Source organism: Eublepharis macularius, chromosome 8 (genome assembly GCF_028583425.1).
Source record: "Eublepharis macularius isolate TG4126 chromosome 8, MPM_Emac_v1.0, whole genome shotgun sequence".
Taxonomy (NCBI): Eukaryota; Metazoa; Chordata; class Lepidosauria; order Squamata; family Eublepharidae; genus Eublepharis; species Eublepharis macularius.
Genome location: NC_072797.1, coordinates 71,258,748 through 71,280,276, shown reverse-complemented (window position 1 = coordinate 71,280,276; position 21,529 = coordinate 71,258,748). Strand labels below are relative to the sequence as shown.

Genomic DNA, 21,529 nt, shown 5'->3' with positions numbered 1-21,529 from the left:
GGGACTAAGGAAGGAACCACAGTGTATGTGTGCTGAAAGTAAAAACTGCCTCCAAAGAGGTGTTTTTCACCCAGCACACCAGGATTCCTCTGCGAAGGGGGAGTGCATACACATGGTTCTCCCCAACCCCATGCTTCCCCCCTGCCAACCAGGTGAGCAGGGACAGGGGACAGCAGGTGAGGGCAGGGAATCCTCCACCCCGAGTGGGGGAATGGCAAGCTCTGGACTTGATTCTGACTGTAAACCTTATTTAAAATCCTCCTCAAGGACCTCATTTGCATTTCATTAGAGCAGTGCTAATAGGGGAGAGGCCATCAGCCCATCTGCAGAAGTGGTCATAATGGCTAGTCTGCCCCAATTGTATACCTGCATATTTCATTTCTGGAAAGTTGTGTGCACCATATACTGTTCTGTCTAAAATTTTGCAGAAACACAGGGAAATGCTTCATCTGGTTTATTCTTGATTAAGACTGCTTCTTTGCAGGATTAATCTGTTATGTTGTATAGGACTACAAATATTAGAAGAACTGTATTAGGACTTTTTGCTTGAAGAAGAATGTTCCGTACTCCAATTTGTGAGCCAAGGATATCATCTAAGAGGAGTCCTTACTCCTAGCTCATGTTATTTACCTTTCAGCCAACTGTAATAAGTATTGGCTAACTACTATTTGCAAATTGATTCAGTAAACAAGTTCCGATGCCTGTCACTGCATATAGTTCCCTTGTTTGCAAATATAAGCTTTAAAATCAATCTCGTCATATTTCAGGTCATACTAATGCAGTGCCTGTATAATCTTACAGCACTAGTATGGTTTAAGTTGCTATTTTCATTGGGACTTCCATTATGGAGGGTATATATCAGAATCTTACAGAGACATCCTGTGCCTCTGCTGAACTAAGGCTGGCAGCAGCAGTGTAGCTCTGACATTGGTATACAATTGGCTCTACCTTCACATTGAATCTACCTTCACTTGGTTTTTAATGCTAGAGTTTCATGCTGTACTTTAATTCATAACTTTTAATGTTTTGTTTTGCTTTTTTATTTTTTATTTTGTAAGCCACCTCAGGCAGGTACCCTGGAGAGGCAGCATAAAAATTTTCTAACTAAATATTGTTAAAGAACTTTGAATCAATAGACAACACCAGGTGCATCATTCCTTTAAGCACTGTATTAAACTAACAAGCTTTCTCTTCAACATATGTCTTAGTGAAATATTTCAGTTTCGTATTCATCAAAAGAACATGTGAACAACCTCTGCTATGTCCACTAATTATATCTATGGTTTAAGAAGACTGTATTGTTTCCTATCAAAATGCAGGAGGCATGAGCAGGGGAACTATGGAAAACAGCAGTGGCTACGCTCACTAGAGAGCGTGGAAACAAATCCACAAAAGAGGTTTTGGTGCAATCACTTAAGGTGCAATCCACATTACGTGTCTGTTTCATGCTATTGGAGTTTGGTGTGTAATATTCCATAGCGTCACACATGAGGAGAGTGTGCTGGCCAGACTTAAGTATCCAGCTGTCCCTGCACCTGTCCCAAGTATTCCTCTTTGCCAAGATGATCACTGAATCACCATTCCATCCACACAAATCTCTTGGCCCCCAATCCATCTTGCACAGCTGGATATGATTTTGTTAAATAACTTTGCCTCCAAAACCATGTCTCCCCAATAAAAAATGTACTCAGTCTTCATAATTATAAAATTATACTTATAATTATATATATATATATATATATATATAATTATAATTTTATAATTATAAAATTATAAAATTATAAAATTATACTCATAATTATAAAATTATGAATGGTGTAGACAGAATAATAAAAATTACTTTCTTTCAAAGCACTAGAGGTCAGCCAATGAAGACAATGGGCATTAGGTTCTCAAACAAAAAGAAGTTCTTCTTCAAGCGACACGTGCAATTCACTTTTGCCCCTCATTGTTATAAAATGTAACAGTAGTGACTGGGAGGCTAGGTCTGTCAAAGTCTGGACAGTGAGTCTCTGATACAGAATCCAGGGACAAATAACAGGGTAGGGTCCTCACTGTCACACCTTTTTTGTAAGCAGGGTGGATAAAAATCAATGATTTTTTAAAAAAAAAATCAAAAGAATCAGATTTTTTTGATTTAAATCGGATTTTTTTTAATTTAAATCGGATTTTTTGATTTAAATCGGATTTTTTTAAATAAAATGCTTTTTGAGGAAAATATATTACCATCCAAAGGTTATTCCATCATGAAATAAAGATTAGTTTTTAATTATGTAGAATAAGGCTGTATATGTTTAAAATTTTTGGTAAATGAATTCCATTAATCCATTCACAATGTCATGCTCTTCCAGAGGTTTTTGTAAGATTATTGGGCAGTTTCTCTGCCTACAAGATATTATCACAGATGCTTGGTTTTACTCACACACCTTTTACTCATGTGTGTGTGTGTGCGTGCGTGTGTGCATGAGAGAGAGAAACTATCCAAGGACAGTATCCACTGTATCCATACACCCATTTGAATCTTCCAGGGGCAGAGGGAGATCAGATGCTCAGGTATTGCAAGTTCCAAGTTCCATTAGCAATCTTTCTCTGTTTCATTTCCTTTATTAGTTTGCACTGTAGTTCTGCATCTGTATCTTCCCTAGAATTATGTCAGTAGAATAAAGCTTGCATTTATTTTAAGAGAGAAGCAAATGCCTTGATTCCTACCTGCATGCCTCATTGTTGCTAATGTTACCAAGACAGCCCCATATCATGCTCCTCCTGGCACCAAACTGTTTAGGGGACAAAGATCAGGATGTAGTGGCAGCTTCAAAGGGAACGGCTCTAAACCCCACTAAAGAAGGGATGGGGAACAGTGAGAGATCCCTGCTAGGTAGAGTAGGTTTCCCTCAACCAAAATGACTTCCCTAGGGTAGCCAAGGCCCTCAGGGGCCAAAACAGAGGTGCAGGGGGCAGTGGGTACTTAACTCGTGTGTACACGTGCTCCACTGCTGCCCCATCCTATGGAACTGGCTTCACTGCATCCAGAGGTTCCTCCCTTGTACTGGAAGACACATTCAGCAGGATGGGGGAGTACATGCATGGACTTCCTCTCCCCATGCCTGCCCCTCCCATGCTGGCAAGGTGAGTGGGGCTGGGGGTGCCAGATGGGGGCAGGGGCTCCCCCACCCCCATGGGGGGATGGCAAGCTTAAACTTCCCTCATAGTTTCTAAGTAGGGCTGGGCCTTGCTTGCTTGCTCATGGTTATGAGCTATTTGCTTGAGCTAAGAGTGAGGGTGGTTTGTCAGGCAGTAGAGTGGAAGTATTACAGACCCTTTTTTCTGTGCTGGGTCTGTTGTAGTGCAATGTGGTAGAGTGCAGGACCTGGACTGGGAGACTTAGGTTCAAGTCTTTACATAACCATAAATCTCACTGTGTAGTCTTCGGCAACTAAATCTAACCTATTTCACAAAACTGTAATGAAGTTCAGTGGAGTAGCCAAGTGCTCCTTGGAGAAAGATATAATAAAATAATGTGAAATGTATGATACAATGCTTTGCCAGTTCATGTTGACACAAACAAGAATGATCAAATAAATTGTGTGAGGTAAACAAAAGGAATTGTATGGCACTAGACACATCAATGCTCCGCAACAAGGCTTATCCAGAAAAAAGGTCACAAGTTGGAAAAACTTCATCTGTGCATTTTGGCTGCATTGCTATGTACGGAATTAAATTATTTGGAAATAAAATTATTTGGTGGGTTTTAACAGATTCTAGCTACAACTGGCTGAACAAGCAGATAGGTGCAGAACAATCAAAACAAAGAGAAAGTACATTAGGTATTGACAGTGGCTAATCCTCATAAACATGTACCTGCCCAAATGCAATGTAATTTTGGAAGTAGGAACACAGAGAAGATTGCAGTGGTTACTGCTGTGATTAGAAAAAAATCAGAAGATGGATTATTTCTTAGTTGCAGATTTAGTTGCTATCTTCCATGTGTTTTTATTTCAGGTGTTAATTTAGATGGAAAAGCAAATGGAAGATCCTTCAAAATGTAAAATGGCACTAGTTCTCAGGCACACAAAAATCCGTTACAGTTGTCTGCATACGTGCTCACTTAAATCTACAGCAGGATGAAATTGCTTAAGGATTGTATACCTCATTCTCTTCCTTCATATTGTTTGGGAAAATGTGTTAGAAATTGTATTCTAACCATTTCTCATATGAAATAGAATAACTTGACAATTTACCTTCTATGTTTCTTTCTTGGTGTGATTTTGTGTATTTTGAAGTATTTATACATTGACTATTCCCAAAAGTTTCAAGCTAGCTAACAAAACAAATAATTGTATAAAAAAATTTAAAAAACTGCTGTAAAAAGAAAACGGCCATCCACCAACCCTACCATGACTAAATACTTATCACTTTTGACAGTACTACAATTATTCAAAAACTAGCTCCATTAAACAACAACAAAAAATTATAATCACCTGCAGTATCAACAGCTTTTTGTGAAGAAGTCCTGATACCCCTCTTAAAAGTAAACAATATTTAAGCCTGCTACATGGCCTCAGCAGAGCATTCCAAAAGGCTGGAAAAACACAAGAGAAGGTCTGTTTTTTGGTAGAGGCCAGGTGAACAAAATGAGAGGGGTACAGTTTCCAGGTTCCCTTACCCTCCCAGTGGGAGGGGGGACCCAACACTCACCTTCATGTGCATGTTCCCGTGGTGCGATGATGTCACTTCTGGAATTTGGGTCCATTTGGGGTAAGTGGTGGGAAGTGACAGAGGGTGGGAATGGGGGAATCCCTGCCCGCACGGGGGATCCCTAGAGAGAGGTATAGCAGAAACAGAGAAAAGAACTGTTTGCCCCCCTGTTGTCCCATCCACCTATTAATCTCCATCCCAAACCCTGCTCTGTGTTCCTTCCAATCTCAGAAGAGAGGCAAGTGGCAGTTAGAGATTGGATCGGTGGTTGTTTTTTTAGCAGTGGAACTCTATCTATGAAATACTGTTTTCCTGGAAGCTCACCTGGCTTTTAGGCACTGTTAAGCCATTATTTTTTTCAAACTTTTATCTGGGTTCGCTTCTGCTTTTTAGTATTTTTATTACTTAGTCATTTTAGGTTTTCCATTTCTTTTATAGCCATATATTGCCATACTGGCATGTATCCAATCATCTGTGGACGTTGTAGAGCATGGCTTTCATGCTTACCTCTCCTGATTTATCAACTGAGCTCCTCCCCCACCCCTCAGCTCAAAATGTTGGTCTCAGGTGTCAAGAACCACTTAAGAACTGCATAGGGAACTAAGTGAAGGTCTAAAGTAGGAGAGGGGATTGGCAGAAGTCACCATCTTCTCTTCTGCACACGGAAATGCCATTCCATTAGAGTAACTTTGAGTTTGGATATATGTGTCAGTTTCTGGCATGACCTGTTTTACTGGTTTTCTGTGACTTGTCTTTATTCCTAATCTGATTTGAATTTTTATAATGTACTGCTTTATTGCTGGATAGGTCATTTTAATTAGTGATTATTTCATGGTTGTATTTTGTTTTGATGCCGTGCCCGTGAGCCTCTGTGGGCTAATGCATCAGGAAAGTGTGGAAAGTGCCGTCATGTCTCAGCTGACTTTGGGCAACTCCACACATTTTTCAAAGTAAGAGACTGACTGACTGACTGCTTCTTCATAGCAACCCTGGACTCCCTTGGTGGTCTGTCATCCAAGTACTGGCCAGGTCTTACCTCGATTTCGAGATCTGACAAGATCAGGCTATCCCGGACTGTTCAGGTCATGACAGGAAAAAAAATACCTTGCTAAATAAATAAATAAATGCAGGGCAGGTCTAAGGTGATGCACGGGTTCTTACCAGGAGCGGGTCCCAGGTCCTGAAGGGCTCTAAAGGTAATAGCCAGCACCTTGAATTGAACCCTGAGACAAACAGGCACCCAACATAATTGTTTTTGCCCAGGTGTAATGTATTCATCAGCTCAAGTCACATAGTAACCAAGCAGCTGTATTTTCTACAATTTGAAGCCTCCGAAATGAGTGTTTTTTTAATTTGTTTGTTTGTTTGTTTATGTCATTTATAGTCCGCCTTTCTCACTGAGACTCAAGGCGGATTACACAGTATGAGGTTAATACAATCAGTATCAAGTAAGTACATTTCAATACAATACCATAAGGTAAACAAATACAAATTTAAAGTTCGTCAGAGGGCATTTCTAATGAACCAACAAACCGCCATGATTTTTAGGGTGCTTTGTTTGGTTCATATTCCAGTTTGTGACTGCAGATAGCCTGGCACCAGTCAATCTATTCCCTAGGCAATGGGGGTGTGGACATCTGCAGACCTTCTGCAGCCCTGGGAACATCAATGTCAGCCCTCCAAAGCTTGATAGGCAGCTCTGTCTGCCAACCAGAGAGCTCCTATTGTGCTCTATGAGAGCAAGGAGTATATAACACCGAGCTCTCAGGCAAGTGGTTACACTTTCCAGCAGGCAGTTGGAGAGGAACTGGAACTGGAACTGCTGTTGGCTTCTTAGTCACAGAGGAGGTATTTGAACCTTGTGGCTGAGATTCTTTTTTTAAAAATGTATTATACAAACAATATACAAAATCATAAAAGGAATAAAAAATGACAAGTATTACACAAACAACCCAACAAAAGACCCCATATCAGTCATTTAAACTACCTTACAACAAATTACAATAAAAAATTTACAATAAACAATAAAATAAAATCACAATAAAAACTAGAAAGACCAGCAAAGATGTCAATAAGAAAGCTACCGCTCCCTCCTTCACCTCCCAACTCTTCCTAAAAAAGAAATAATTAAACCTTAGAAGTTGGTATTTCTCGAAAGTATCTGGGCTCTGAAGCACCTGCTTCTGTTCCACAGCCAAGATTTGTGGCTAAACCTAGTGGGTTACTCATCTGAGTAGTAGCCTGTCTTTATTATTTTGAGCACCTCTTCCAACTAGGAAGGTGCCTGGGTGGGTCAGGGCTCTGACACTACCCCAGTTCTGTGCCACTGCTTGGCTCAGGGGCCAAGGCTAGTGGACTCACAGTATTATTTTTATTATTATTATTATTTTGAGCACCTGTCCCGGCTGGGAAGGTGCCTGGGTGATGGGTCAGGGTTCTGACCCCACCTTGGTCTCTGTGGCACCGCCTGCATCAGGGACCAAACCTAGTGGGTTACTCGGCTGAGGACTCTTCTTATTAGCACTCTGAAGGTTAGAGAGGGGCAAGGGTAGGCGTGGGGGAAAGAAGTCCCAAGTTTGTCCTGCTGGCCCACCAGTGCCCAGCACTAATGGGGAGGTCTCAGAGGCAGAGCCTCTTTTTCAAGATCCGCTTGTGGAATGGAGGAGGAGACAGAAGAATTGTCAGCATTGCCAGAGGAAAAGCAGCTGCTAAAACCTTTGGAGGAGGAGGAGGAATATTAGGGCGCATCAGAGGGTTTTGGAGAAACATGCAGCTCCTCTTTAGAGCACGTGTCCCGGCTGGGAAATTTTTACCTTCTTCCCCACAGGTTGCAGCGATGGTTTCTGCTGGAGGAAGGCTTCCCTCTCAGCCACCCCTTTGGGGACATGGATTCTGGTGGTCGCCAACATCCTCGCACGATGTGAACGCACCCCCTACACACACCTGAGGAATTGAAACCTCCACTGCCCGCCTCCACAGCCAACAGAGCCCATGGGCTGATTGTCTCTGTCCTCCTGTCCTTTAAAAGAATATTCCTGTCTCCCCAAGAACACCTCCTTGACTGTTCCCTCATAGAGTGCTTCTGTCCCCATTCCAGGCCCAGAACAGTTTAGCAGGTCCCAGGGACCATCATTCCACTCTGGGGGACGTCATTCTATTCTCAGTGCTGCAGTGTATTTCAATGGAGCCAATGTAAGCAAATTGGCATTGACACCCACTTTGGGGGTCTATAACTCGGACATCCGAAATCCAATCTTTGCCAAACGTGGAGGGTGGCTAGAAGAGAGCCTGCTGAAGACTCACTGTGAGTTTGGCATCTCTGTCAAGGGGGCCATTCTACACCCTCCGGAAATGACAAACTATGAACCAACCAGGGCAAGTTCGTGAAGTTTGTGGTTCGTGGTTCATGAAACGCGATGAACCTCCATTTTCCTGGTTCATGCCCATCTCTAGTCCTGACCCCTTGGCCAGCTGCATGACTGGGGGAGGGTGGAGCCAGCAGACTTGTGGGCTGCAGACTTCAATTCGGTCTGTAGTCCATGCTTAAAACGGAGCAGTTGCAGTAACACTGGATATTCAGAGCCCTCTGGCAGCAAAAGTTGTGTCCTGGTTCTCACTCCAAGCACAATAGCTGCCTTTAGGAGGCTTATAGTGCATTCTTTATAATACTTTCCTGGGACTAAGCCTTATTAAGTAAACCTGAGTAGGATTCTGAGTAGACCTGCTTAGGTTGGCACCGTTGGCTGTATCCCCTTGCTGTTGTGGCAGTCCTGGGGACACTTTCGTCAAAGTTTATTTTCTCAGTACAATATGATGCCAAGACAAGGTATAAAGGAGCACAGTGTAGCAGCATTCCTGAGTCAAAGCAGATCTAGGCTGCTCTACACTCGGGTGGGGGGACTGCCGGGAACACTTTTTATGGTTCTGTATATTCCAAGGGGGAAAGTAGGGGTATTCATGTAATAAATAACTCATTTTTCATTTGGGAAGAAATGTTACGACTAGTCGAAATTGTGAGTGAAATGGGAAAATACAGAATACAGCAATTTTGGTGTGCTTTATTCGTAGGACTGCAGTTACTTCCTTTGAAGCTCTCGCTAATTGTAGGACTTGGGGTTTTATTTTAAAAATATATGTCTGTATGGCAAAATTAATTACTGCAATATTTCCAACTGGATAAACGATTAAAAACCAGCTGTGTCTGTGAAATTAAATGTTGGAATGAAACACTCAGGCCTTGTTAATGCTTTTTTTGGCATGAAGAAAGGACACACAGGTATCTAATATTAAATGGTGCTTCAAAAGGGCAAGTTAGCACTTTGTTTGCCAAGTGAACATTCAAAAGCTGTCTTGGTGACAAAGTCTGACTTTCTATGTATAAATCTAGAATGATTGACGGGCTACAGTGGAATAGCTTCGTTCAGAAAAATAATCTTTGGCAGGCGGCAACAAAGGTTTGGAACTCTGGAAGGGATGAAAAGAAAACCCCACTTTTTACACTGATGTATCCTGCAGATCAGCACCCACTCCCAGGATCAGAAATTTGCCTGGGAATTATGAGATATCTTCTGTAATATGCAGAATTTTTTGTGACAAAATCTGAATTTACCTGCTCCTCCTCGTGTATTTTTAAGATTTAGCTTTTTTTAAAAAAAGGTGAATGAAATAAAATGTCTCTGGAAAGTATCAGCTGGGAAGCAGGAGTGAAACTTTTGAGTTTAGACCATTTCATTTGTCCTTATTTTCACTATGATTTGGAGTGCTGTTTTTTATATCTAAACTTATGAGCCCATATTTTTATGATAAAGTCTGATAATGACACATTAAGTATGCTCCATCAACCATACCTTCTACCACCACCTCCATGTTGTGATACTTGATTTATAACTTTTCAGAGAATGAATCAGTCTCTTAAAAGCGACCTTAATCCCTAGTTAAATCTAAATAATGTAGAGTGTTTTTAATTTATGCGCCAAACTGTCATATAATTATGTAAACTTCCATCCATTCCTAAACCTAACAGGAAGAATATAACCTGTTTCAGGTATCGGCTGACTTACAGTACATTCCTAAGAACAATTTCCTGGGAGTAAGCCCAGTGAACAGGCTTGAGTAGGATTCTGAATAGTCCTGTTTAGGGACCTATGTATGGTCTGTACCTAGGGCTGTCAGTCCCCCAGTAGGGGCAGAGGATGCCCTGCTCCCAGCCTCTGCGTCCCACTACCGCATGCCTGGCCAGTAGGGGTGGAGAAGGCACAGGGAATGGGCATGGGATACAAGGAACCTCCTGGGCAAGCTCACAGGAGGCGTGATCCACAGTGACAACGTCACTTCCTCAAGTGATGTTATTGCGCCTGGCAGTGGGCATGCTCCCGTGCTTCACAGGGGCCAATTTTTGGCTCCAACAGGCTGAATTGGCCCTGTGCAAAGCGCAGGAACAAGCCCACTGCTGGCATAATGACATAACTTCCTGGAAGTGACATCAGCGCATCAGCGCCAGGAGCTCACGCACAGGATTTAGCCCCAAGGAGAGTGTAGGGACTTGGCAATCTTATCTGTACCACTTCAGAGTACAGATAGCTTACATGATTCAAATGCTCCTCCATATTTCTTTTCACAAGGATCTTCGTCTAGATAACTGGTATGTCAGAAAGAAAGTTATGCAAAAATCCTTTGTTCTAACATCTACTTTTCTATGTGGAGGGAATTTTGGGGTGTGTGTGGAGTCCCATACCTGCAGTTTGAAGTCCATGTGTATATTTCAGACATGGATTTACCATCTCTGTGTACAGGGCAAATTGCATCAGCAGAGAGAAGGCACTGATACCTTGAAGCTAGGGTTGCCAATTTCCAGGTGGGAGCTGGAGATTTTCTGGAATTACAACTGACCTCCAGATGACAGAGATTAGTTCCCCTAGGAAAAAATTGGCTGTTTTGGAGAATGGACTGTATGGCATTATACCCTGCTAAGGTCCCTCCCCTCCCCAAATCTTGTCCTACCTGAAGCTTTTTTAGCAATGTTGAAAAGCTTTTATTTGTGCCATTATAAGGTAGAATCTAGCCTTGCTGTCTGGATAGTTTCCTTTTTTAAATGAACTTAATCTATTTTACAGTCAATGTCTGAAGGGCATTGTTACTTGCTGGCTATTTGGGGACTGTTTTTGTTGGTAGTAGTTAAATTTGAGTTGATAGACAAAACTCTCATGCCCTCATTTATCTTTCGCAGGGTGAAGTGAAGAAATAAAGTCTCCCAGCTGAACTACTATGAGGTCAGAAGTCTTGCTGCTATATTTCACACTGCTACATTTTACTGAGGCTGTTTTCCCAGAAGATTCTGAGCCAATCAGTATTTCGCATGGCAACCGTGAGTACGAAAGGCTGGGAAATTGCGCTAAGATTTCTTTTCCCCCAAGCTCTAAGTCACGGCTTATTGGTCAGTGAGATTTACAGTGCACTCCCAAGCAGAGTTACACCCTTCTAAGTTCATTGAAGGCAATATGTTTTGAATGGTATATCTCTGGTTAGGATTGCACTGCTGAAGTCTCAAATTTTAGCAGGCCAGAAACTATGCTTTTTTCCCCTTTAGAGTCTCCTCAGAAATCAATAGATTGGAGTAACTCTGCCCAGAAATTCAATTGTTTATTCTTTCCTTGTTCATCTTTTCTTCACTCTTGTGTTCTCCAAAAATATCACTTTTTTCAAATGGCTCAGCCTGTTCAACAAACTTCTCTTTCCATAACTTGGAAGATTCTTCTATGACTGCTAAAGCAAGAGCGAACCATTTCCTAATAAGAGGAATTAAATGTACTTTAGATAAACCTCTAATAAGAAGAATGTAATGGTGCATTACTGTGAAGGATTCACAATTTAGTACTGAAATGACTACTCACTTTGTGTGTGTGCGTGTGTGCACGCGTGTAAATATAATACACACACAAGCATGGCATTTGCAATTGTAATGTAAAGTAGCATTTTTAAAAACAAATAAGTTTCTATTTTAGCCCAGCTGGATATGGCAATCTGCCTGGAAGATGATTAGCACAAAGTTCTGTTCTGCTGTCCATCAGGACTGAGACGTGTTGATTGAAAAAGCTTTCCTGATATCTGGCTGTACAAAATAGTAGTAAAATGCTTCATATAAACCTTCCTTTTCACAGTTGCTGCAAAAAACTGAAGTGCCCCTCAGTGCACAAGTAGTATGTAGTCCAAACCTGAATAAAACTCCATCCAAGTGGGATAACAAATGGCAGATCAAATGTCTTAGTTGCTTTGGTAAGCACAAACTAATATAGGAACAGGAGTTGAGAAAATAGTGGGAGTACTGGAAGTCTCCATCTGTTTCTTAATGCTTCATACATACATTCCATACATGCAGTCAATTATGAAGAAATAATTGGCAGTCTCAGACTGCAAAGAGCCAGAAACATCCATGTACAAATTCGTTAAGCTAATATTTGCCCAAATGCAAGTCAGCTCTGCACAATCTGCAAGGCAGCTAATTCTGCTTTCTAGAACTACACCTACTTATCATTTTTTTTTCTCGTCAGTATTTCTTCATGTAACATTTTGAGAAGGGTTTGCTATAGAAATTAAATGTACCTCAAAAGACCTACCATTGATACCATCTTGAGTGTTTTCATTTGAAATATTGAGGCAGTCCATGTATAAGTGGCACATATTGCCATCCATGTAACTGAGCGATGAATTTGAGTGTGTGTATGCTCTCATTGTTTGACAGAATCAGAGATAAGTTGATTTGATGCATATTTATGGAAAGTAGACGCTGTAGAATTAGGCCAAAATACTAACTCATCTGGGAGGAGAAGGAATTTTCATCAGGTCAGATTGTCTGGTCATCCCTTACTTTGCACTGTGTAATAAAACCGACATGCTCGAACTACCTGGGTGTCTGTTTGCTGTTACTATATCTCCTGGTGAGGTACTTCTTAGATCCAGTTCATATGCATACCAAGTCAATGATGTTCTTTATATGGTATTTATTTATTTACTTCAATTTTATTCTGCCTTTCTCCCCGATGGAGACCCAAAGTGACTTGCATCTTTCTCTTCTTTTCCATTTTATCCTCACATCAGCCCTGTGAACTAGGTTAAACAGTGTGTGTGACTGGCCACGACTACCTTGCAAGCTTCTGTGTCACAGGATGGGATTCAGTTCTGGGTTTCCCAGAATCTAGGGCCAAGCTACAAGTGACGAATGACACATGAACGGCAAGTGTATTCCTCCCTGTTCACTTGCCCTCCACTCAATCCACTTGCCATTCAAGTATCATTTGTCACTTGTAGCTTGGCCCCTAGTTTGACAGTTCAGCCACTACACCTCATGTGCCTGTCTATCCATTTTATCATGCACAGAATGCAGTGTGTGAGGAAGGCACTCAGTATGGAGGCCCAGTTTGTATGGTTCTTTCACTCAGTAAAGGGGGATATTTGAGCTCTGTATGGATTAAATTGTGAGTGCAGTAAAGGGGAGAAGAGCACATGCTTCACAGATTAGTAGATGAGTAGGCATGTGATGTGATATTTATAGTACCATTTGAGAATTTCTGTTATAGATGACCACAGAATATTATTTATTTATTCATGTATTTATCTAAAACATTTCTATGCTGCCTTTCCACCCAATTCAGGGTCTCTAGGGTAGAGGACATTAAAACATTTCAGACATTATAAAATATTTAAAATACAAACATATACATAAATCATTTAAAACAATTAAATAAAACATCATAAACATATATAAAGGCATAAAACATACACAAACAGGGAGGAGGGCTAATAAGAGTTGGGAACACCAAAAAAAGAGAAAAAAATCTTCACCTGTTCATAAAAGACAACCATACAGAGAGACAGATGAACCTCCTTGGGGAGGGAGTGCCAAAGTTTTGGTGCCACAACTAGGAAGACCCTCTCCCAGGTCACCACCTGTCTAAACTCAGGTGGCAGGGGCACCATAAGCAGCACCTCCAGAGTTGAGTAGGCAGGAATTTGTCAGTATTTCCTCATTTGAGCTCCATCACCTTAGTCAATTCTGTTTAATTTTGGATTACACCACAGTTGCTCTGTAGCTTACACCATTGCCCTGAACTCCCCTCTGTTCCCACAAAAACGTGTTTATTTCTCTATAATGTGATTAATTTGTGGAGAATGTATGGACACAGAAATTTGCAGTTGATTGGAGCAGCATGGTTCTGACTTCCTGTTTCCTCTGGAATTCTATCATTCTAGATAATCTGTGATGCTTAAGATACAATTTGTACAACAGAATTAAGCTATTTGCATTAAATCAATCAATAAGTCACATTATGAAAGAAATTAAATAGTGGGTAGATTCCGAGTTCAATTGATGGTTTCCCTCTGTGACTACAAAGAGGCGCTGTTAGGACCAAACTACTGAGTCCACCACAGGGATACAGCACCATTTTAAAACTTCTTTTTTTAAAATTTAAAAATGCAGCATGGGCTCCATCCTGCTAGGATGGTGCTGGGGGGATGAAGTCTCCCGTTTCCCCCCTCCCATACTGTTCTCAAGAGATGAAATGTGACAGGAGCCTGCTAAGTACTGTGGAGTGGGGGGGATGGAGGGCTCTTGTTCCTTCCTGAGTGCTATTTTCAAGACCTGAACAAGCCACCAGCCCTTCCTCTCCCCTACACCATGGTCCCCAGCAGGATCAGTCACCCAGCACATTTCCAGACTTCAAAAACAAGTTCTAAAATGGTGTCACCTCCCCTTGATGGACTTGGCGATGTGGTATCATCTCGTGTGGCCCTTAGAATTTTATTCTAATAATGTGGGCTCTCTGTAGTGCTGCCACTTTTTGTACCTTTGTTCTAAACAGGGCTACTGCAGCATTTGCTGTCTCCTGTCAAACATGTTTGTGATGTTGGAACATGGTTAGCAGGCAAAATCCAGTAATTTAGAAATCTGCATCAATTGAAAAAACAGCTAGGTATACATGTTAAGGATCTACAGGGCCCAGAGTTTCAAGCAGCCTCATGCTCTTGAGGGGGTGGGGAGAGACATGTTCTTCCTTGTGAAAAGAAACACTGAATAACCTATTGGGTTATTGTTTTGGTGCTTTAGCCTACATGCTGAGAAAGGAAGCCAGAGCAGCAGAAGTTAGATTTATTCCCCTCTCCCCATCTTCCTCCTCTTTTCACAGATACAAAACAGTATCCGGTATTTGTGGGTCACAAGCCAGGACACGACGCTGCACAAAGGCACAGACTGGACATCCAGCTGGTCATGATCATGGACAGAACTCTCTACATTGCTGCTAGGTCAGTAACGTGTTCCTTATTCCAAGGTTCAAAAAATCCCAGATGCCACATCACCATGGCACCTAGAAATAGCATAGTTTCATTTAGTTGTTCATTCCCCCTCCCTGGCCCTAACTGAGAGACTCAGCTGGCTTCAGAAGACTCTGTCCTGTCCCTGACAATGATGCCAGGGTGGAAGTTTTTAAAACTAGCAGAGTCCTGCTGATTATAGCCTGAGAGAAGAAGACTAGCTTTGCAAAGCTCAAGCATATCCTTATTGTTAGGGATAGGGCAGATATCCATGGCACAAAAAGGTGTAATGTAACATTAAATGCACATTAAGTATTGAAATCTGGAAAACATATCTTGAGAATGGCTTAACTGAAATCCTAGTTTGGGGGCATTTTTGTAAGTTAACTCCTAGATCCTACATGATGAAAAACAAAACATCAAGTTTCTGCAGTTTTTAAAAGATGGTTGTTTAAAACTGGATTAGAGGTCAGGTTTTTTTGTAAGGAGGGGAGGATGGAGGAAAAGCCCTTTGGGAATTATTTCCCCCTCTTTCACTGAATCCGCACTAGCAGTACTGGCCAGTAACATGGAGAGACAGGGCAATGAGTGACAATCACAGAAGGTGAAGGAAGAGTCCCTCAAAATAATATAATTGGATTGTGGGGTTGGGTAGCACTCCTCTTCCTCTTGTTTAGCTTAGGCTCCTTGATACTTCCTTCCCCAAGGGCTTGTATTGATGATGTCCCATTTGGAATGCATTTGTGTGCCAACAATTGAATTATCTGTCCAGCTAGAGCTTAATACTGTTTTAAAGAGTTTTTTTAATTAAGTACATGACAAACTGCCTGTTTTGAAGAATAAACAAGAATAATCCACATTGTGTGAATACATATTTGAAGAGGTATTAAACTTTAATATTGTTTCAGTACTAAGCATATTTTACAGAACAGCAAAGTGATAGTGAGAACAAAAAAAGCACGTGTACACTTAATTTCAAGTATTTGGCAGTTTTGAATGTAATTAGTATTATGGAGACTAATTGTTCAAGAAACTTTCTGCCTTGCAGTCTCCAGATGTAGGAATTTTTGTCCAGGCCACTCAAGCAACCTGCTAAGAAAAATCACCATTAAGGACAGTTCATAAAAACACTATAAAAAAAGATCATAAGAACGCAGTCATCTAATGACTAATTTGGCTGATTTAAAACTGGTCAGAATTAGAATAGGTAAACTATGAATTGCTGCAAGAATATCTCAAAAGACAAGACCTGGGGAAATTTGAACATTCTGGCTGGAACTAAGCACATGACTTAACTGTTTGAAAATGCAAATGTTTATGCGTCTGAAAAAAATGTACTTAGTTTCATGCAAGATGAAAAATTAATACTAAATGCATATTATTATTCTTTTCTCAAGTAAATAAATGCTATTGTATTTCCTTCCACTGAAATCATACAAAAACTGTTTTGTTCCAAATGTCAGTTAAAACTCTTTGCTGGGCTGAGATCTTGCGGGACAAGGGGAAAATCAAAGATTGCTTTTAAACGCTAGGAAGTGAGTAATCTCCTCATAATTAGTATGAATGAAAACTTATACAAGTAACACTGAACCCAGAAACAGTGGCAAATATGAACCTAATCAGAAGTGTTTATCAAACATCCTTGTAAAGACATTAATTGAAAACATTCCTGGCAGGGTTGGGAAGCCCTCGCCTGCCCCGCCGATGGGGTGGCTGGTTTGCCGTATGCACAGGACCTCCCACCCCTGCGCTCAGCCACCCGCGTGGCAAGCTGGCTGCCCCAGCACACATTTGCGCCGCTGCCACCGCCAGCTCTGCAGTGCACCAGGCACTGGGACAGCCGGCTTGCCATGCGTGTGGCACGCCTCCCGCCTTGCGTAATGACGTCACAGAGGTGAAGTCATCACGCAGTGCCGGGAGTGCGCGCGACAGGCGTGCAGGGGGGCGGGCAAGGGTTGTACCGGGCGCTGGCAACCCTAGATCCAGCCTTGGCATCACCTGACATGATGACATCACTTCCAGGTTGTGCTGGAAGCACTGTCATTGTGCCACGGATGCAGAAACTGTGCGCACACACCCCATTTTTGCTGGACATTTCGTCCCACCATCCAAGTGAGAGGAAGTAAGCAATGGGATCTTGGAATAGTGTATCCCCCCAGGCCCAGCTGGAAGGTGGCAAGTCTAAGCACACATGAATGAAGACTTTTAAACAGTATCTGTGACGTGAGTGAAAAACAACACAATACAACTCCCCCCTCCCCGCAATTCTTTATTGCTTTCATTTTCTGATTTGGAGGCTTTATCAATTCCATTGCAGGAACTGAGCCTAGAGTTTTCAGATGGTGTTCCAATCAGGAAAGATAAACATAACCATTAGAGTTATGGGCAGATTCAGGGTAGTGCTGAGCATGTTATAGGTAACACTCAGAGGCAAGCTAGATATGATGGGGGGGTCACATTCACATGTAAAGTGGAGGATGGCACATACGTTCTTTAGCAGAAACTGAGCAGACGGCTGAGGGGCATGAAACTTGCCTTTTCCTTTTCTTCATTGCTACACGCTTTTTTCCGAAGCATTTTCCTCTGGCCCAGTTCCCCTACCAGAACTAAACTAGACTGTAAGAAACATGACTCTGATAATGGAGCCCAGTGAAGTGAGGATGTGGAAAGAGAGGGATTAGCACCACTGTCTGGTACAGCCCACTTTTTATTAAAAATAGATCCTATTAATTCTCTCTCTTTCTCACTCTCTCTCTCTCTCACACACACACACACAAACTCCTTGAGCACATGGATTCCCGCCAAGCATCATCATCCATAGTTTAGCCCTACGTGAAGCACCAGGAAGGCTTAACAGGTCCAGTTATTGTGCGGCATCCTAAAATATATCCCAGAGTCCTCTGCAATATGTAGAAGTTTCTGAGGAGACAATTTAGGTGAAAAGTGTTCCTTGAAACAAGAAAACTGGAAACTGCTGATCTGGCATTTAAAACTAAAATCACATCCAGTGCTATTTCTTCCTCATTTCTGCACATATCCACCATCTCCCTCACAACGGGGAGCAATGTTTAATTTATTTTAATTATTTTATTGTAAATTGTGCATTCCTATTTCCATTAGTGGAATATTCCTTGTCTCTACTTTAAAGCAGGAGTATAGCTGTTCCACCACAGCAAGACAAGGATGTGAGTCCATTATTTTGGGATGAGATATTGTGCTTTGTTGGAAAATATTGCCATCTCCAGGTTGGGGAAGTCCTGGAAATTTGGGGGGTAGAGACTGGGGAGGGCAGAGTTTAGAGAGGAGAGGGACCTCAGCAGGGTACATTCTCCAAGGCAGCCATTTTCTCCAGAAGAACTGATCTTTGTAGTCTGGAGATCAGTTGTAATTCCAGGAAATCTCCAGGCCCCATCCTGGAGACTAGCAAACCTATTGGAAAGCCAAAGCTTCATCAGACCTGAAAGGCTCATACAGTGGTAGCAAGTTTGAAAAAAAACCTCACTAGAATGTCTTTCTCTGAGCTGGTAACATGTATTAATAGTTCCTGTGTGGAATGATCAAAGGAGGCAGTCCTCAGAGCAATTGATGTCATTAAATTGTGAACCGCAAAAGGCTCTTGCTCGGTAGGGTTCACTAGGATGTGCACTTTTTTGCTATGCTTTCAGTACTGTAAGCCACTAAATCAAGGCAGTTCAACCAGCCTGACACTGTTGTACAATCCCTGGCTAGAGAAGGAGGACAAGGACAAGCAAAGTTGGAGTGACTAAATAACCTTTTCCATGTATAGCTTGTTTTCTCTCAGGTGCTCAAATTAGTTTTCTCTCAACTGCTGTCCTCCTGGCAGCTTCACAAGTACATGCGACGTTGCAGATGTGCATTGTGCCTTCCTCTCCCACAAGGCTCTTGAATAACCTATCATTCTTCATAGGCACTCGCAGAATGCTTTATTGCACCCTATTTGAATCCTATGCAGTTGTGCACAGTTAAGGCCTGCAGTGGGTGGCCAGTGGGTCCAAATGGAGCTGGCATTATTTAAATTTCCTTCCTCTACATGATTATGCCATGGCAACAATCAGCAGTTCTGCTGACTGGAGGTGGGAAAATAGAAGTGCTAGAAGTGTCTATTTGTGTAAGAATAAATTAATTAGCAAGAGCTGTACAGATCTTCCAAGCAGGAGGCAGTGGGGGCTAAGCAGCAGCAGGGAATACAGAATAGCACAGTCCCTTATTGTTAATAGTTAAGGAAAGTATAACTAGTACTTGACAGTCTTTCCAATATTTCCTATTGTGTGAGCAGCTGTGGTTTAAACAACACATGTAGAAATGTTTTCTAGTTAGCTGCAAATAGGTCCAGAAACTGGCCTCTCTTACCTTCTGAGTTGATTGGCAAACCAGTCACTAAGTCATTATAAGGAGGCACAGTTAGAATGGAGCTTAGCAACCCAGGCCTATTTTGAAATCTTACTGCTTTCATTTTTACTAGCAATTAACATATTCTGAGCTGTGCTAAAAGAGGGCAACTGGAACATTTTTGAGCCGTTGCCAGTGAATAATAATCACTTCTTCATTTACAATTCAGATTTTTTGGGTCTACTTTTCAACAGCAGTACAATAGTGAAAATATATGGGGGGAGCAACACTAACAGTGCGATCATGACTTCAGTGGCCTTAGAAGTGTATAATTCTGCGTAGGATTGCAATATGAGTCACCTATAAAGCTGAATTCAAACTAATGGGTAGTTCTGTTCTAGTACTGATATCTGATCACTGTTCTGCTGCTAATACTGTTCCAACAAATAATAAGCAACTCATTAAACTTATCTTGGAAGTAAATGACAGTTTCTTCTGTAGATTGTGGACATACAGAAACACGCTCAGCTTCCTCACCTTGGCATCTTACAAAGCAAACAGGCTCCAGTGCTGTGGCTGGCAGTAGAATCTTGAAAGCTGGATTCTGTTGACAGCACTGCTCCTGTTCTCTATGGGGGATGAGTGTCACTTATTATTCATCTTACAGCAAGGAATGTTTGTGTCGTCTTTAGTTAGAAAGCCTAACCTTGTTTCCCCAAGTCTGATAACTTAGCTAGTCTTGACAGCAGGGGCTTTTAAAATGGAAACAGTCTGTATTCTACTTTCAATAGAATTCTGCAGACCCTTTCAAAACATTAGATCATTTACTTTAGGTATATTATGAAGGAAAACATTATTTTCAAGATGAATGAAAGAGATAGTGTGTATTTTTTTAAAAAAATCACAGCCCTATTCTTTGCTCTCAATGCAGTGAGAGTCCTCAAATGTTTGATTGGCTTAAATATTTTGTATTCTGATCTTTAAAATGAAAACACTTTTGTCTTCAGCTCCACATAAAAGAAAAATGTGTGAAAGTATGGCTGCACCTGAGCTTCTGAGTTCTGTTTTGTATTTCCAAAAGGAAAGGGCAGATAATTTTAAACAGAATCCAGTTCTTGGCTAAACAAGAAAGTGAACTCAAGCAACTCATGTTAAACATTCATTTTTCTAGGCATATTTTCAAGCTTAATTTGGCCATCAATGTAGCAAAAGAAGAATGACTTCTGGAAACAATTTGGTCGCTGTCAGCCTTTCGCCTTCACATTGTCAGTCAAAACATCTCCACTGATATTGGGAAAATAGCCTTTAAAAAGAATGAATAAAGCCTTAACCTTCTGTAACCTTGGTTAACTAAGAGTGGAACTACAAGTGACAAAAGGCACAGATTGGACACTTGTCAGCTTCCCTCAAGTTTTGATGGGACATGTAGGCAGCTTGGTGGAATGTTGGACAAGTGACAGTTGAAAAGTCCATTGGACAGCAGTCAGAGAGCCAAGCTGCAAGACTAGGATGCCTACATTTCCCATCAAAACTTGAGGGAAGCTGACAAGTGTCCAATCTGTGCCTTTTGTCACTTGTAGTTCCGCTCTAACAATGGCACACTGAATACCATCTCAAGATCCTGACAAAACATTATCTAAGCAAGTTTATAAAAGTGTATATGTATATCCCTTTCTTCACTACTTCTGTTGGAATAGGGACCAGGCACATAATCCCAATCCCTTCACTCTCAGGGAAAAGACTCTGACATTACGTAGAGGCCCCTATTCTGTACAAAGAGCATCTGTTTACAGAAGACAGCAAGAAAGCCCCCATATGACTTATACTTCTCATGTGCATCTAGATATATAGGGAACTCTAAACTTGCATGTGTACGGAGCATTTTTAAAAAGGAGAAACCTCCTACTCAGTTATCAGGATTGTGGATCCATTAAATTCTTGTCTTCAGCCCTTGTTAATTTACAAAATATATAACTGGAAAAATCTGTGTGTTGAACTATGACTTTTAAGATTTTTTGGTCTTTGTTTTGTAAAGTAAGGGAAGCAGAAGGTACACCTCTCAGCTTTCTTTGGTATTGTCTTTTTCTTGTTTTTCCTCTATTACAGGCGGTGATTTATCTGATCACAAAGAGCTCTTTCTACAAAAAATAAACTGTCCGAGTTTATCTTGGTATTC

General features: G+C 41.4%; 1 protein-coding gene across 1 annotated transcript in view; it reads left to right on the top strand.

Moving 5' to 3' along the window:
* Positions 1 to 21,529, top strand: part of SEMA6A (semaphorin 6A) — a 221,179-nt gene that overhangs the window by 108,462 nt on the left and 91,188 nt on the right. The window contains exons 2-3 of the mRNA XM_054986611.1: positions 10,922 to 11,059; positions 14,877 to 14,994. Coding sequence (XP_054842586.1) covers positions 10,960 to 11,059; positions 14,877 to 14,994 — 218 coding nt within the window. The 5' untranslated portion in view covers positions 10,922 to 10,959. The remainder of the gene's footprint in view (positions 1 to 10,921; positions 11,060 to 14,876; positions 14,995 to 21,529) is intronic.